Genomic DNA, 16,292 nt, shown 5'->3' with positions numbered 1-16,292 from the left:
AGCAGCTTGAACGATCACCATTACAAAATTGTGAAGAGACTCGAATAATATCCCATGTTGACGCTGCTCCGCACCAACTTCAAATTAACAACCAGCATCAGTCATACAACGACAAACGAATTGAGGCTAAGGAAAAGTTTTAAGCCCATTGCTGTGGGGCTCGAGGACGCATTTAGTAAAGTATAACATGATTACATGACAAATGCTCAATGATAACAAAATTAATCAAACGCATCATGGACTAGACTTCACAAATAGCTACTCATGTTCATGCATGACAAGCAGTGCCCATATGAACCAAGACAGAAGCTGCATCCGTATGAGTCGAGACATCTCACCAACTCCGTATATGGTTGGTGTTCAGTATTCGGTTCATGCATCAACCTGGGAGATGTAAGAGAAAGCTCACTGCAGTTTGTTAGATTTCGACACAGGTACATTCCAAAACAATGAACCGGAAGTGTCAGGGATGCACGGTCAAGGTCAATCATGATATTCAGATTTTTTTCCCCCCAACATCCTGAGTAGTTATATGAAATGTCAATTATAGTTCAAACTGGTTTTCTCAGAAATAGTGTATGATGGATGCTACAGGTTGCATAAGGAACAAAGTTATAGCCGGAACTAGAATCTCTGAAGATAATTCTTCAGACAAAAAGGAAAGGCAAAACAATCATTTTCAGACCTTAACCATTCCTTAGCATTAATCTACCTTCCAGTCCTCCACAAGCCCAAAATATACACATATAACCAAAATTTGTTGTACAACTTGCTTAGAAGCAAACAAAAACTAAGTATGATGTATGCGCCCGTGATATTACCACACATTACTTAAGGTCGATGAGTGATGCACCCGCAAAAGAAGTTTCAGTCGGTGTTCCTCTTTAGATTAACATCCCAATGAAATGAGTGAGCATGGCTGTGGAGAAGAAGTCTGCTGCTTGAGGGAACCATACAATCTTGAAATCTCACGAAGCTCATTTGAAATCTGCCCCAACAGCTTCCTGAACAGATTTGAAACCATCTCTTTCCAAACATTCAGCCAGCTCAGCCTGAAAATGGTCAAATAATATACAAGTATCAGAACTCACAAGTGATACATTTAACACATATAGAAGGGAAAAGTTGCCGTTTTGGCCTTCAATATAGGCTGGGCCGTATGGTCTTTCTCTAAAAAAAAAATAGAAGGGAAAAGAAGAGGCTAGCAGTGTATATATAGTCCATTATGACAAAGATAGTGAGCATGTGATGCGAGCTTGGGATATAACAAATATGTTTCACTTATGACCTTTATTCTGGGTATAAGAGCTGGGCCACCATAGGCAAATGCAGTGTAAAGCTGAACAAGTGTAGCTCCAGAACGGATCTTCTTGTATGCATCCTCGCCACTGTAATAACATAAATAAACTTTGATTGAATATTGGGTGTTGGTATTTTAATTTAAAAAAGCAAATGCAGAGACTGACATTACCTACTTACACCACCACAGCCTATGAGGGGAATCTTTCCCTGTAACAGAAATGCAGGAGTCATTCATGGACATTGGAGTAAAATACAATGACAGAAAAATCATGTTAATTCAAAGAGGTATGCTACTATATATCCAAGAAAGCAATAGGGGCAACAAATATACCCGGGTAAGGATATACATCTCCCTGAGAACATTAGTGGATAGGTCAAATAAAGGTTTGCCACTTAGTCCACCAGCTTCCTGAGCCAATGGATGTGTGTCTGCAGGAGAAGGTCTTGAAATAGTAGTGTTTGATATAATCTGTGCAGTTAGCAACATAATAAAAGAATAAACAAACATCAGTACAAAACCAGAAGAGAAGCGTAAAATGATTGGGCATGGAAGTTAAATAGGAGTGTGCTAGTTAACGTCAGTAAAATCAATAAGGAAGAATTCCATAGCTTACCAGGCCATCCAACCTAAGAGCAAGAGCAACCTAGAGAACATAATGAGAAAGCATAAGAAAATTTTCAACTCAATAATGGAAGAGCACAGAAAACAAGGCTAAGTTAACTATGTTACCGCAGCAATATCCTCAAGATCTTGCTTAGACAAGTCCGGTGCGATCTTAACAAGCAATGGTGGAGGACCATCTTCAGCCCATTGCATCTCGTCTCTTGCAGCTTGCACCTGTACATGCAGCATAGGTCAAACAAAGTTTGTATGAAGACAAACAAAGGATGCACTTCAAGGAAATGACTGACCTTCTTCACGAGATCTTTCAACTGTTTTCTACCTTGTAATTTGCGAAGACCAGGAGTATTTGGGGAAGAGACATTTATGACCTGCAGTTCAAAGTATATCATTCTTAACATAATGGCCGACCTTGGCAGATACAAACAGGGGTAAAAAAAGGAACCCTTGTAAGTGTAGTTGAGTGTCATTACTTCCCATACTCTATGTGCTGAGCACAAACCATTCAACAGATGGACAGGACCGAAGAGCCGAAAAGAGGCATTTTCTTTTTCGTTGCTGAACAGTTCCTCAAAGCCCCCCACCCATCACCCACTCCCCACCCACTCTCACTCGTGCGCAAAACTAGTGTGAACCAATCAATGTGAACAAATGGTATGCTTAGGTTCAAGTAGAAACACATCCATGTGAGGTTTTCTTGAAGAGAAGAGGATGAATACCAAGTAATCAGCATATTGTGATAGTGTATGAACTCCTTGCACGTAGTCAGCAGTAGCATCTTCGCTGATCTTGTTCTTCCCAAGATTGACTCCCAAGATTCCAGGCCCTGCTTTCCCTCCTTGCTTCACGTCGCTGGTTGTGGGAGATGTGGAGCTTGAAGTCTCTTCCATCTTACGCTTACCATGTTGAGCACCAAGACGCTTAGCGACTACCACAATTCCTTCACTATTAAATCCGCAACGATTGATTACCGCACTGCAGGGAAATAAAAAAAAATAGCAGCAGAAAAAATTATTCAGGAACATTCAAAATTTTTGAAATTATATTAGGATGGGGCAGTTTGAATACAGAGAAGGCAACTAAAATGCTTACCCGTGTTCTCGTAATCTGAATATGCGAGGCTTAGGATTTCCCTCCTGAGGAAGAGGGGTCACAGAGCCAACTTCCACAAAGCCAAATCCCATACCTAACAGGCCTTCAACTGCCTCGGCGTTTTTATCAAAGCCAGCAGCTAGACCAATTGGGTTTGTAAACTTCCTACCCCAAATTTCTAGCCCAAGAACTGATGGATCAGGTCTTTTTTCTCTTGGAACAAATCCATGGGAAGCAGCAGTAACTGCCAAGCGATGAGCAAACTCTGCATCAAGCAGTGCAAAAAGTGGATTCACGAGTTGTGTGGACTTGAATAACCAGCCACTGCAGGATCAGAAAGGATATAGTTATTAGTGAAGAGGCACTTAGCCAAAAATATACCAAAAACTCCTAGATACCCAGATAACGCAAAATTCAAGCACATTAGAGAAGTACAACTAATGGTAGAGAAGTTATGATTGAAAATGTCATGTACCAAAACTTGGCTTCATCGGCGGTACTCACGTAGGCACCTCCAGCAATTGCCAACCCTATCATGGCTCCAGTTAAAAGCCTTCCCTGCCAAAGTAAATAAGTAATGAGAAACAGAAACAAACTGATGAGTTAAAACAAAATAACAAATCATCAATGTGGTAAAATACAGGTACTATTTTTACATGAATAAAATACAGCAATTGCCACAATGCCGCTCAACCTCACATGAGATCGTTCACAAGCAATCAATTAATATATCGTCAAGATTCAATTGCAAAAAATACCAGATTGGCGCTATAGGAAAAGAATAATCCTGGATATATTTTTTTTAAAAAAAAAGTGGAAATCTCGAAGAACAGGTGCCCATTGTGCATTCTTCATGTACACAAACAATAGCAATCCGAACCTCTCTTTATAATTTCATGATATCAACATGTCCAGACGGAATACAAACGTGTGTGGTACAAAAGCTAACGAAAAAGTTATCTCTGTGGAAAGATGCAGTGCGTTCAGAAGGAATGGAAGTGTAGAACAGATCAACACCATTGAGTCTAGCATCAGCAGCATCACCATCAGCAAATGGAACTAAGGTTATACGCAGTATGCCATCTACTGACTCATAAGTAATCGATCCACCACATGTCGCGTTCCCCAACTCTTGTTGAGCAAAGGCAGCGCCACATAGCTCAGTAAGAGCGACGCACGTGAGGTGTATGCGCAAATGCCGAGGAGAGATCAGAAACAGGAATGGCTCCCTTACCTTGCGGGGAGGCGGAGGCACCTTCTTCGGACCAGCCGCCGCTTCGGATGCGGAGGCCGTGCTGGCCAACCGCGCGGCGGCGGAGTTGGCGGCGGGCGCGCCGCGCCACGCGGAGCCGCGCAGGAGGGCGTCGCGGAGGGAGCGGCGCCAGGCGAGCGCCGCTGCGGAAGACGACATGGGGGCAGCGCGGGGAGGCCCGGCAGGGGACGGCGGGGAGGGGCGGCGGCGGCGGCGGAGCGCGCGAGGGTGGGGAGGGCGGTGGCGGCGGCGAGGGCGGCGGCGAGACTGGGTCGGCGTGGGGAGCAAGCAGAAGCAGGAGGAGGAGGGCTTAAGCGAGGAGAGAATCAGAGAATCGGGCCGCGCGTGGAAGATGGGTTGCACGGCCCAGAATTGCGGTTTCGTGCCTCTTCTTGGCCCAGTTCGCCACATTGGTCTGGACTTATTTTGTTCGATTAAGTGCACGCTTGATATTATTATCGACAAAAGTTCAGATCTTACCGATCGGGATAATATAATAACAGAAATAATAGCAGTGTTAATTGGCTTGCTAAGAAAATAGAGTATAAACCAGCTTGGGGATGAAGAGAATTTATTTTTAAGATGATCGGATATATTTAATTTAGTAGCTGTTTGGATTTGATAGATAGAACAGTCCAATCGTTTTGCTTACAGCAGGTTATAAAGTCGTTCAGAGAAAAAAAATCTGGGGAATAAAACTGTTTATATATGTATTTTTAGCTACTTAAAAGCCAACGACAAAGAATAAACTGCAATGAAACCGACATTGAAATCATTTCTAAATTTAAGATTTAAGCTTTTAAAATATAAACGATGCCTGCGGCTGATAAGGCTGAAGAGCACACGATGGAGCTGGGTTTTTTTTTTTTTAATCATCAAAAGGCCTTAGGCCCGGCTTACATTGAAAGCCGAATACAGCAACGTTATGGGGGAGACCCATTATGGGGGGGAGACCCATTTTACATCAAGCATACAGCAAAAACAAAAGGAAGGGACCTAAGCCCCAGGGGAAACAAAGTCAGGTTTTACAGCAAAAGGGGTACCAAAAGATAGCTTCTAACCAACTTATCGCTGTTTAATGCTTCTCTTGCTCTTCTGTAGTTGCTGTTCTTTAGCTCTTATGTAGCTTTTAGTTTTTTCCTTTTTATTTTGGCCTTGGCTTTGTACAGTTCTTTTGTAATTCTCTTACTTCTTTAAGGGCTCCTTTGGTTTAGAGGAAAAACATAGGAATTTTAGAGGATTTCAATCATATAGGAAAATTTTCTATGAAGCCCTTTGAAATAAAGGATTGAATCCTATCTAATCTTTTGAAATTCCTATGGAATGGACAATCCTATAGAAATTTTAGAGGAAATTTAGCAAGAGCTTCAACCTTTTGCTAACTTTCCTTTGAGTCTATCTCTCTCAATTCCTGTGTTTTTCCCGTGGTTCAATCAGATGGTCATTCCTGTGTTTTTCCTGCGTTTTGCAATCCTCTGTTTTACACTTACATTTCTATCAAAATCCTACGTTTTTTCTATTCCTACGTTTTCTCAATCTTATGATTTAAAGGGGCAATCCAATTCAGGTGGGGCCTTCCCCCCGGTGTTCCCTCAAAAAAACAAAAAAACAAACAAAAATAGCTCCAGAACAACTCTAAACTACTGTCTTAAAGACAAAGGAAAACAAACAACTAGCTAATCAGATATTTTAATGTGTTAGACTAATTTTCACAGTGTATATAGGCACTCGAGATATTGGTTTCGCTCCACTGCACATTCCTACGCAAAATACTGCATGTTTGATAAAATGTTCAAGCCAAAGATGTATTCCATCACAAACCGAAATTTGAATTGAAGGCATATGTGCACCGATGAGAGTTGGTTTGATCGATCATTTCACCAATTGCCATAAAATACGTACCGGTAACATTAACAATCTAACAATGCATTTTTGCCATAAACCACTTCACCATAGATCGTACTCCTCTACCTTCAAAGTACGCGCTTTTATCAAGAGAAGTGCTATACGTACGGCCCATGCGCACGTCTCAAGACTAATCACATTGCTCAGCTTACTTCTATGTAGATCCAGTTTTTTCACAGCTAGTCATGGTAGTATAGGAGTCGGATGTACACTAACCATCGGACACACATATCTGTGACAAAGACATAGTCACTTTGAAAGTAGAGGATCCCAATCCCTTCATGATGTGCCCGCCCGCGCCGAGACGCGGCGCGCGCATATCGGCGTATACTCGCGCCCTCGCTGCTGTCGCAGGCAATTCGGCCGCCGCCTTGTGACTTCCCTTGAAGAATTACGCAACTAGCTAGCACTCTGCGGCGCGGCCACGATGCGCGCGCCATCTCTCGTGCCGCGTCCTCGCCTTCTCGCCTCCACCACGTTGCGCGCGTTCCACGCCGCCGCGCACCAGCGGCATCAAGATCCCATCATCCCCGGCATCTACTCCTACGCCTCCCTACTCCGGCGCAGCGCCGCCACCTCCGACCCCCGCCTCGCCGTCTCCCTCCACGCGGCGCTCCTCAAGCGGGGCTTCCTCCTCGCTTCCTCCCACATCTTCCTATGCAACCACCTCCTCATCGCCTGCTTCAAGTCCCGCCTCCACCGCCACGGCCTCCGCCTGCTCGACGAAATGCCCCGTCGGAACGCCGTCTCGTGGACCACCGCCATCGCGGGGCTCACGCAAGGGGGCCAACCCCGCGAGGCGCTCGCGCTGTTCAAGCGGTTGCGCCGCGCCGGGCTCCCGCCGAACGAGTTCACGCTCGTGAGCGCGCTCAATGCGAGCTCGTTCGTCGGTGGCGCCGGCGTTGGCCGCGCGCGGCAGCTGTTCGCGCTCGCCGTCCGGCTTGGGTTCGACTCCAACGTCTTCCTCACGAACGCGTTCCTCGCGGCGATGGTCCGCCACGGGCAGCTCGCCGACGCGGTGCGGCTGTTCGACAATGCCAATGCCTGGGACATCGTGTCGTGGAACACGCTGCTCACCGCGTTCGCGCACCGTTCATCCCTGCGCCTGTGCACGCTCTGGCGAAGGATGGCCATCGAAGGTGTCAGCGCAGACGGCTTCTCCTTCAGCACCGTGCTGTCTGGGTTGTCCGGAAGCGCGAACGTGGCGGCGACCGGCTTACAAGTTCACGCGCAGCTTGTCAAGAGCGGCTTCGTCGACGATGTCTGCGTGGGCAACTCCTTGCTGGAGATGTACATGAAGAACAAACAGCTGGAATCCGGCATCAGAGCATTCACCGAGATGCGCCATAGAGATGTCGTGTCCTGGACAGAGCTGGCTGCAGGTCTCCTACATTGTGGAGAGCCTGCTGAGTCCCTCAGAGTTGTCAGTGACATGATCCTGGATGGAATCAGGCCTAACAACTACACCATTGTAGCTGCTGCCAATGCTTGCGCGAACCTTGCCAATCTGAACCAAGGAAGGAAGATCCATGGATATGTGATCAAGCTGGGAGGAGACTCCAATGTGGGTGTCAACAATGCTCTGATCGACATGTATGCGAAGTGCAGATCAGTAACCGGTGCACACAAGGTGTTCCAGTCGATGCAGCGACAGTCGGTTGTGTCCTGGACGGCGATGATCATGGCGTTTGCGCAGAACGGGCAAGCGAGGGAGGCTGTGAAGGTGTTCGACGACATGCTGTTGGAAGGCATGGCACCGAACCACGCCGCGTTTTACTCTGTCCTGTATGCTTGCAGCCAAGGTGGGTTTGTGGACGAAGGCTGGATATACTTCGACGCCATGGCAGACAAGTTTGGTGTTGAGCCAGGCGAGGATCACTTTGCTTGCATGGTCGATCTGCTCACAAAGGCAGGTCGCATCGAAGAGGCTGAAGAGCTGATTTCTCGGATGCCATTTCGCCCTGGAGTTGTTGCCTGAAATTTTGGATGTGATCTGATGATGCTTGTCAACTTCACAGCAACGAGACTGCAGGCAGACGAGATGTAAAGCATGCACTTGAGCTTGTAGTTGTTGCTGTTAAGCATACATAATGGCAGCAGAGGTGAAAGGACTCAAGGGGACAGAGAAGCCATGAAGCTGCCCATCTCTATTTTGTTCGAGTCCATGCCTGAGAACTGTTGCCAGGCACACTTTCAATTTCCTATTTCCATGTCAGAAAAGCTGAGAGAAGGCAAGCTTTGTACAAGCACCTGGTAGGCATCACCTACGGTCTACAGAGATAAGTTGATTGATTGTCCAAATGATGGAATTTTTGGCTCGATGGATTTCTGCATAACCTCGTGGGTAAAAAGTTGCACCTGACCAACAAATACAATGTAAAAATTTAATCCTTCGTAAACGAAATTGGTTTTCAGTAGGGCAAATATTATCATTTGAACTTGCTTAGCAATTACCCCTTCTATTGTTTTCTTAAGGTACACACGCTGAGCCTCAATTTTTTTTTCAACCAATAGTTATTCCAAAAACACCTTATTTTGCCTCTCTAAAAAGCATCTTATTTTAGCTGACTCCATCTCAATCACATTTGAAAAATGCTTTCATATAAGCATGGTCCTGTGGGTATTAACAATGAATTGTACAAGAAACTAATTGGCAGAAGTTCAATTTCAGGAATTGTGCCAGGTCAAACTGCACCTCAGATAGCCCTTCGTACATACTAATTTTTACCATCAATAATGAAAAATATATGCAACCATGATCTTGAGGTAATTACAAATTAGAATGGGGAGTTCATGGAGGGGGGAAAAAACTTCAACATGCAGGTCGTGTTGTGCATTGGCACCCTCCAGACATCAGATTCAGTGATGCATACTGCAGATGATGATATTAAGCAACTGTTGAGGTTGACAAGAGAGGTTCGAGGTATTCCTTGAACTTGGCTTTTGTAATTGCGCCTTCTCTTCTGCTCCCTGGTACCTCTTTCCCATCCTTGAATAGAATAAGAGATGGGAGACCATAAACCTTATACTCTTCAATCAGTTGAGGATTGGCATCATGATCAATCTTGACAATCTTTAATCTCCCTTCATATTCCTATTTTCAACCAAAATTAAACAATTAGAGATGCAAAGTCCAACTAACATAACTTGAGAACCTATTTCTGTTGAAACATAGAGAACAAACTCCCATACGACCAACCATGTGCAGTTTTGCATGACTGACCAAGGTTGCACTGCTTGTTTTGGACTGTTATTTCGCTTGAGTAGAACTTAATTCTTTATATATGAATGTATCTGCACATTGGTTGATTCATTAGACCCTTTTCCATCATCAAGATATCAAAGTTAGAATTTGCAAACTAAGTCCTCCCATTAATTGGCCATGATAGCAAGTCCTGGCAACTGCCAATTTTAGAATTTGCTGAAATCATCCCACCAATTCACCAAACCTGCCCTGAAATGGTGTAGCCTATATGCCATTTTTTGAACTGCTACCTCCATTCCAAAACATAGCAACCACTTATGACTATGAATTTAGACATGCACATGTCCAGATTCGTAGCCAAAAGATGTTATATTTTGGGATGTAGGTAGTATAAAGGAGGTATGCGTTTGCACTTAACTTGAAGAGTGTACATCACAACAGAAGTATACTTGTTATAGACTGATCTTTTTACTCTCTAATAGTAAGACTTAATAGACTGATCTGAAAGCTTTTTGTTGTTCTCAGATGAACACCTAAAACCCACAGACAGCGGTTGGTAGCTGGTAACATTGGCATCGTCACTGCTGTCTAGTCTTAGTCTATAGTCCATGTCTGATGTCTCCATGGAATTGATATCTCTAGTAATTATTTAGCACACCAAAAATTCAATCGTTTTGAGTCCATGGTGGTTTATTAATTCTCAATTCTAAGCTATTCAGACAAGATGTAACACCAGAATGATGAAGGAAGTAGCAGACCTCGGCGGCCCAGTCGACGACGGGCGCGATGAGGCGGCACGGCCCGCACCAGTCGGCGACGAAGTCGACGAGCACGGGCAGGTCCGACTGCAACACCTCCGCCTCGAACTCGCTCTGCCCGATGAACCTCACCGCCGCGCCACACCGCACGCGCGCGCTGGCGATGCGGCGGCCGCCGGGTGGGGCGGCGGCGGGCCCCACCACGCGGAAGCTACCCACCGAGGCCGGAGGCGGCGGGAGGCGCAGCAGCGCGCCGGGGAGGAGGCGCGCGCCGCGCGCCGAGGAGAACGGCGGCGGCGCGAGGCCGGACGCGGTGGTGCTCGGTGCGGACGCCATGAGAGGGAAGAGAAGGGAAGGGGGATGAGGAATCTTCTCGAAGGCGCCACTCCGGCCACCAGTTCCCCTCCCCCCTCCGCGAGATTTGTTCGCGACGAAGCGGATTTTTTCCCCTCCGTTTGTGAGGCCTGGAATTCAGCCCACTTCACCACACCAAGCAAGTTTTCGGCCTGGCCCATGTAGGCCCAGAAACGAAGCCCATTGGGTAAGGACACGCGTCGGCGTCTGGGAGGGTCCACCTGTCAACGTCTAGGCTCTAGCACAAAGCGCATGGACCAAGTCCATCGCCATCATCGACCTTCCTCTCTCTCTCTCTCCGGCCTCCGGCTTCGCCTTCACGACGCCTCTCCTCCTCCACCTCGCTGACGCTTTGTCCCTTTATTCGCGGGGGCCTACGACTCGCCCGCCTCCCAAAACCCTAAAGCATCCATCCGCTCGCACATGGTGGCGTTGGCGAGGGTGGGCTAGGGTTGGGGGGGTGAGGTCTTCAGGCCAGCCATGGCGATGCCGACGGTGGCCGCGGCGGCGGCGGTTGTCCCCGGGGTCGCATGTGGGTCCTCGACGCGGCGTGTTGGGGTGGGAAATGGCAATGCGTCCGCACACGCCGGGGGTGGATGCCTGGCTGGCGGACGGCGAGGGGCGGCCGCGTGGGTTGCGCGCGCGAGGGTGGCGGAGGCGCCGCCGGTGGCCGCGGAGGGGAGCAGGCAGGAGGCCCCCGCCGCGCCGATGGTGGAGATCCCCGTCACTTGCTATCAGGTTTTTTTTTTTTTTGGCCACTCGTACTGTTTATGGATCCGAATTTTGGAAATGTGGTCTTATATCGTCGATGGATCTAGTTTAGCTCGGCTGGTCTCTGTTCGAATGATACAGTTGCAGATTAGATAGTCGTTTCTTGACCATAATTCAACTTTAGTGTTTGCACCACGATGCCTATTGTAATTTGCACTGGTAGTTCACACGCGTGACACGCCTCCCTGATTTTTGGAGTGACATGTTTCAAATGGCCAATGCAGATTCTTGGTGTTACAGAGAAGGCTGAGAAAGATGAGATTGTCAAAGCAGCAATGGAGCTGAAAAATGCAGAAATTGAAGACGGGTACATGGCAGAGGTGTCTACCTGCAGACAGGTTGCTCGCTGAATCAAGGAATTCTGGAAATATATTTGGATATACTGCTTTGTTTAATGTAGGGAATGCAGAATTCATGTGGTTAATCTTTGCTTATTTCTTTCATGTTTGGTAGGCTCTGCTGGTAGATGTGAGAGACAAACTTCTCTTTGAACAGGAGTACGCAGGAAGCATAAAAGAAAAGCTTCCACCCAGATCCTCTCTTCATATACCTTGGAGTTGGTTGCCTGCTGCACTTTGTGTCTTGCAGGAGGTAATGTGTAACACAGACATCCTTATTATTGTGAACAAATAAAGGAAAACCACCAAGTTTGGTTTAGGTTTGTCACCTTTTATGTTACATGACATAGTCATAGTCGTCACCATGACCATGCCCGGTATGTTTCTTTATAGGTCTGCCTTATTCTTTGTCAGAATACTATTCTCAATTCACTGAATGATTTGAAAGGGATCAAGAAGATTTAGGATCAATAATGTTTAACTAATAAAGAAAACTTTTATGCTAACTTCAGGGTAAATTATCCTTAGGAATGTGGTGAGGAGCGCGTAGGTTTTAAACTTTGCCCTTTCTTAGGACTGGGTAGCGTAAAATGCAGGGGATGCAGGTTAGTCACCATTATGATGTTTGTGAGTTCTAAGTGATCATGAATACAAGACACCTAGCAGCTTGAATTTATTAAAATTGAATGTACCATTATCATAATGAAATGGTGTATTACATGCTACAATATTCATTTCAGGTTGGAGAAGAGAAGCTAGTTTTGGAAATTGGTCAGGCGGCTCTACGACGCCCAGATTCTAGGCCATATGTTCATGATGTGCTTCTTGCAATGGCACTAGCTGAAGTAAGAAGCACACAAAATTTTAAATAACTGACTACAAATTGGTATATTTTGCAATGATTTGATGCATTTTCTTGTAGTGTTCTATTGCAAAAGCTAGCTTTGAGAAAAGTAAAGTGTCTCTTGGCTTTGAAGCTCTAGCACGTGCTCAATACCTGTTGAGGAGAAAACCGTCTTTGGAGAAGTTGCCCCTTCTTGAACAGGTTAATTTTTGTTGTTATCGCTCTACAGATTCTTCTACATGTAGAATTATGCCCTTAACTTATTTCATTGGATGAACTAGATTGAAGAATCACTTGAAGAGCTTGCACCTGCTTGCACTCTGGAGCTTCTAAGCTTACCTCAGACACCTGAAAACGCTGAACGCAGGCAGGGTGCTATTGCAGCTCTCTGTGAACTGCTTAGACAGGGTCTTGACGTTGAATCCTCTTGTAGAGTTCATGATTGGCCTTGTTTCTTGGGCCAAGCAATGAATAAGTTGTTAGCCACTGAAATTGTGGATCTACTTTCTTGGGATACTTTGGCTACAACTCGTAAAAACAAAAAATCGTTGGAATCCCAGAGCCAGCGGGCAGTAGTTGACTTCAATTGTTTCCATGTAGCGATGCTTGCTCACTTTGCGTTAGGGTTTTCAACCCGGCAGGCTGACCTGGTACCTTCTCCTTCTCAATAGTAGTAAACTATCATTTTTGCTATTTATGCATTATTTAACGTACAGTTCCTTTATGCAGATCAGTAAAGCCAAAACCATTTGCGATTGTTTAGTTGCATCTGAAAACACAGACCTGAAATTTGAGGAATCATTTTGTTTGTATCTCCTTGGAGAGGTGATAAGCTGATTTGAACTGCAAAAATTTTACTAGTTTACATTATCATAACTAAATGTTTGCTCTCAGGAATCTGGCACCACTGTTTTTGAAAAGCTTCAGCAGCTTCAAAGTAATGGGAATTCCAACTCAAGAAATTATGGGTTACCTAAAAAGAAAGACGGCAATGACAAGGTTACTGTCTGTCAGTCTCTGGTATGTTATATTTCACTGTAGTATGTTTTGGAGCAAATAAATTGTGCTACTGTAGATTACTGAATATTATATTTCTCCATTGTGTTAAAATTTTCTCATGGCAAATAGCGTATCTTTACAGGAATTGTGGCTGAAGGATATGGCACTTTCTCGTTTTGCGGATACAAGAGATTGTTCACCATCTTTGGTCTGTGTCTTACTATTTTCAGTAATGAAACCCATGAATATTTTTTTCTACAGACTAATTTCATATCATTATTCTCTTACGGCAGGCCAACTTCTTTGGGGCTCCTAAGCGCATCCTTAGCACTTCCAAGCAGAAATTAGGAGCCACAAGAATGGTCCGTTTGAGTTCTCAGCCATCTTCTAGTGTGTCACCATGCAACAGAGCTTTAGGGGAGCAGACGCCAAGATTAAATTCTACCAGCCATTTGGGGGAAGCTGTAAAGCAACTTGCACCAAACAACCTGGGGGTCCATTCTTCAATGGATAGGCCAGCAAATGGTTCAACCACAACATCTGTTCCCCTGAAGCGCAATCTTGTATCGCATCCTGCAAGAACCTTGGAATCGTGGGGTCTTACTGGTGATATTGTAGGGAAACTTGCATATAGTGCACTCATTGGGTTTGCCCTATTTGGTACATTAAAACTGCTCAGACTTCAGTTTGGTCACATGAAACCTGCCTCCGCAAGTAGGGGTTCTGCTGCCACACAGTCCCTGAATGAAGAATCGACGTTGGAAGGTTCTTTTATTACTAGCAGCGTCAGGAAACATTTTGAAAAACTGCCCAAGATGCTTTGGTTAAACAATAGGCTTTATTCAAGAAGCGAAGAAAGCGACCTATCTTCTGTTGCTAATGCAGTGGCTGCTACAGTATGCAAGCAAAGTATGGCTCTTCAAGAAGCAGAAACACTTGTGAAGCAGTGGCAAGACATCAAATCTGAAGCTCTTGGCCCTGATTATCAAATTGATATGCTCCCTGAAATTCTTGACGGTTCAATGCTTTCGAAGGTAATTTCCTTTTTATCCATGGTGTACTTACATATAGACTTCCATGTTTAAATATTTGAATTGTCCATAATGGAAGACCTACTTGTCGAGCAGTGGCAAGAGTTGGCATTGTCAGCAAAGGATCAGTCCTGCTATTGGAGATTTGTTTTGTTAAATCTCTCTGTTGTTCGAGCGGAGATACTATTGGATGAGTCTGGCACTGGTGAAGTTGCAGAAATTGGTGCTGTTCTTGAGGAAGCGGCTGAGCTTGTTGATGAATCCCAGCCCAAGAAGCCTAGCTATTACAGGTAATTCAGAAGATAATGTTTCTATTTATCACGCTTTCCTGTTGTGCTCTAAAGTAACACGGTACTGATACTTTATACTGTTACAATTGCAGTATGTATGAAGTTCAGTACATATTGAGGAGACAGAGTGATGGATCTTGGAAAATCTGTGAGGCTTCTGTACGGGACTTGACATGATTATTGTCAAAAGAGACAACTTATTCATCGGCTGATAGCTCACAGGGCGCTGTTAATTTTATAAGGTTCGACATGGCTGGCTCTGTTAATTTTACAAGGTTCGACACGGCTGGCTTGATACGCCATTAAATCAATTTGAGGTATCTTGCAATGGCTTGCGATGCCCGAGCTGCTCATGGTGGCCACCGGATACCTTACATGACAAAGTAGCTGCTGATAGCCTGATATGCCACATTTGTACAGACTCTAACCAAACCTGATATCACATGCTTTTATCTGTTTCCTGATATGGTTTGAATTTGCGGGACCTTTTTTAGTCGTGCCCTTTTTTAGTTGTGCGAGAGGCCATCTGCGTCTAAATTGTGGCGCCATTGTTCAAAGAACAATGTAAATTAATCTGCTCCTGTGTCTGTGTGGTTGTGTTCAACGGTAAAATTCATGCTCCGCTATTCATCCTTGTTAAATTCCTACATTAAGATCTCTGCTAGATCTATGCTTAAGAAACTTGTCAAGTTGAGGGATTGAATAAACAGAGCAAACTGTCCCTAACCCTGAAATATTCTGGTGGCCACAGGCGAGCTCAATGGCAAGAGCACCCATGCTGGGTTTCGGAATTCTGACTGTTTACAAGTTCAGTTTCTTTTCTGAAATCCCTGAAGCTGCAGTATGCGTCAGAAAGTATCACCAATGACCATCTACAGTTTAAAAAAAAAATCTCATCAGGTACCGGAGGATTTATATGTAGGAGTAACCAATCTCCTAGCTCATTGATCTCTCGTAGCCTCAATTTCTCGTTCATTGATCTCTCGTAGTCTCATTCAGAGACTATATTCTTGACGTTAAAAAAAAAACAGAATCGGGAACAGAATCTCTCCCTCGCGCACGGGGAGAGGAAACAGAATCGGAAGCGAAGTTGTGGAGGAAGCGGAGTACATAATACTAATCTCTACTTCTCACCTCCTCTTTTCTTTCTCCCTCCTTGACCTGCTCTGTCTCGTGGCGTGGGCTACGACGACAGCGCGACCGGCGCCGCTTTCGCACGTCTTGGTCGGGACCTTCGCCGGCGACGAGCATCCACTAGGTTTTTACCCTTCACTTCTTGTATGTACACCACCCTATAAGGTGAGATGCCCTTCCAATGGAGTGCACCCATCCAATCCAATGGGGGTTGGGGGGCTCTTATTTTAGCTAGCCCATCCGAGACACAATAATGTGCTGCTGTTCTTCAATTCATCCACAATATATCATCTAACTACAATTCAAGCAGCCAATCAACTATCATTATAGTCCATTCATCACATTGGAATAAGGGCTCAAAAAGTAGTTTAGCCATGTTGGTTATGGTCCTGTAT

General features: G+C 45.2%; 4 protein-coding genes across 4 annotated transcripts; 2 read left to right on the top strand and 2 right to left on the bottom strand.

Moving 5' to 3' along the window:
* Positions 1–546: 546 nt before the first annotated feature.
* Positions 547–4,547, bottom strand: LOC4337396 (dihydroorotate dehydrogenase (quinone), mitochondrial-like). The gene is given in 11 exon segments (NM_001419971.1): positions 547–1,052; positions 1,289–1,388; positions 1,472–1,509; positions 1,634–1,771; positions 1,917–1,946; positions 2,033–2,140; positions 2,215–2,295; positions 2,644–2,899; positions 3,017–3,340; positions 3,492–3,574; positions 4,251–4,547. Coding segments are annotated over 11 exon segments (1,410 nt in total). The 5' UTR covers positions 4,428–4,547; the 3' UTR covers positions 547–977.
* Positions 4,548–6,435: 1,888 nt separating this feature from the next.
* LOC4337395 (pentatricopeptide repeat-containing protein At2g33680) lies at positions 6,436–8,694 on the top strand. Its single transcript, XM_015781168.3, has one exon. It carries the CDS (start codon positions 6,601–6,603, stop codon positions 8,149–8,151), a length of 1,551 nt encoding a protein of 516 aa, XP_015636654.1. The 5' UTR covers positions 6,436–6,600; the 3' UTR covers positions 8,152–8,694.
* Positions 8,695–8,760: 66 nt separating this feature from the next.
* On the bottom strand, positions 8,761–10,561 carry LOC4337394 (thioredoxin X, chloroplastic-like). Its single transcript, NM_001419970.1, has 2 exons — positions 10,137–10,561; positions 8,761–9,267 (listed from the first exon to the last, which is right to left on the bottom strand). Exons 1-2 carry the CDS (start codon positions 10,470–10,472, stop codon positions 9,061–9,063), a joined length of 543 nt encoding a protein of 180 aa, NP_001406899.1. The 5' UTR covers positions 10,473–10,561; the 3' UTR covers positions 8,761–9,060.
* Positions 10,562–10,764: 203 nt separating this feature from the next.
* Positions 10,765–15,389, top strand: LOC9270881 (plastid division protein CDP1, chloroplastic). Its single transcript, XM_015781167.3, has 12 exons — positions 10,765–11,228; positions 11,486–11,599; positions 11,715–11,852; positions 12,340–12,444; positions 12,522–12,644; positions 12,725–13,093; positions 13,173–13,268; positions 13,338–13,463; positions 13,585–13,650; positions 13,736–14,476; positions 14,570–14,763; positions 14,856–15,389. The coding sequence occupies exons 1-12, from the start codon at positions 10,971–10,973 to the stop codon at positions 14,938–14,940; spliced, it is 2,415 nt and encodes an 804-aa protein (XP_015636653.1). The 5' UTR covers positions 10,765–10,970; the 3' UTR covers positions 14,941–15,389.
* The last annotated feature ends 903 nt before the right edge of the window (positions 15,390–16,292 follow it).

The sequence above is a fragment of the Oryza sativa genome, chromosome 4 (assembly GCF_034140825.1).
Source record: "Oryza sativa Japonica Group chromosome 4, ASM3414082v1".
Classification (NCBI taxonomy): domain Eukaryota; kingdom Viridiplantae; phylum Streptophyta; class Magnoliopsida; order Poales; family Poaceae; genus Oryza; species Oryza sativa.
The sequence above is the reverse complement of the archived record's forward strand: the minus strand, read 5'-3'. Positions and strand labels throughout refer to the sequence as shown.

Coding starts and splice junctions, on each gene's coding strand:
- LOC4337395 (XM_015781168.3), top strand. CDS start 6,601: ATGCGCGCGCCATCTCTCGTGCCGCGTCCTCGCCTTCTCGCCTCCACC.
- LOC4337394 (NM_001419970.1), bottom strand. CDS start 10,472: ATGGCGTCCGCACCGAGCACCACCGCGTCCGGCCTCGCGCCGCCGCCG. Junction 9,268..10,136: donor TCGTCGACTGGGCCGCCGAG/GTCTGCTACTTC, acceptor GGTTGAAAATAG/GAATATGAAGGGAGATTAAA.
- LOC9270881 (XM_015781167.3), top strand. CDS start 10,971: ATGGCGATGCCGACGGTGGCCGCGGCGGCGGCGGTTGTCCCCGGGGTC. Junction 11,853..12,339: donor CACTTTGTGTCTTGCAGGAG/GTAATGTGTAAC, acceptor TATTCATTTCAG/GTTGGAGAAGAGAAGCTAGT. Junction 12,645..12,724: donor AGTTGCCCCTTCTTGAACAG/GTTAATTTTTGT, acceptor TGGATGAACTAG/ATTGAAGAATCACTTGAAGA.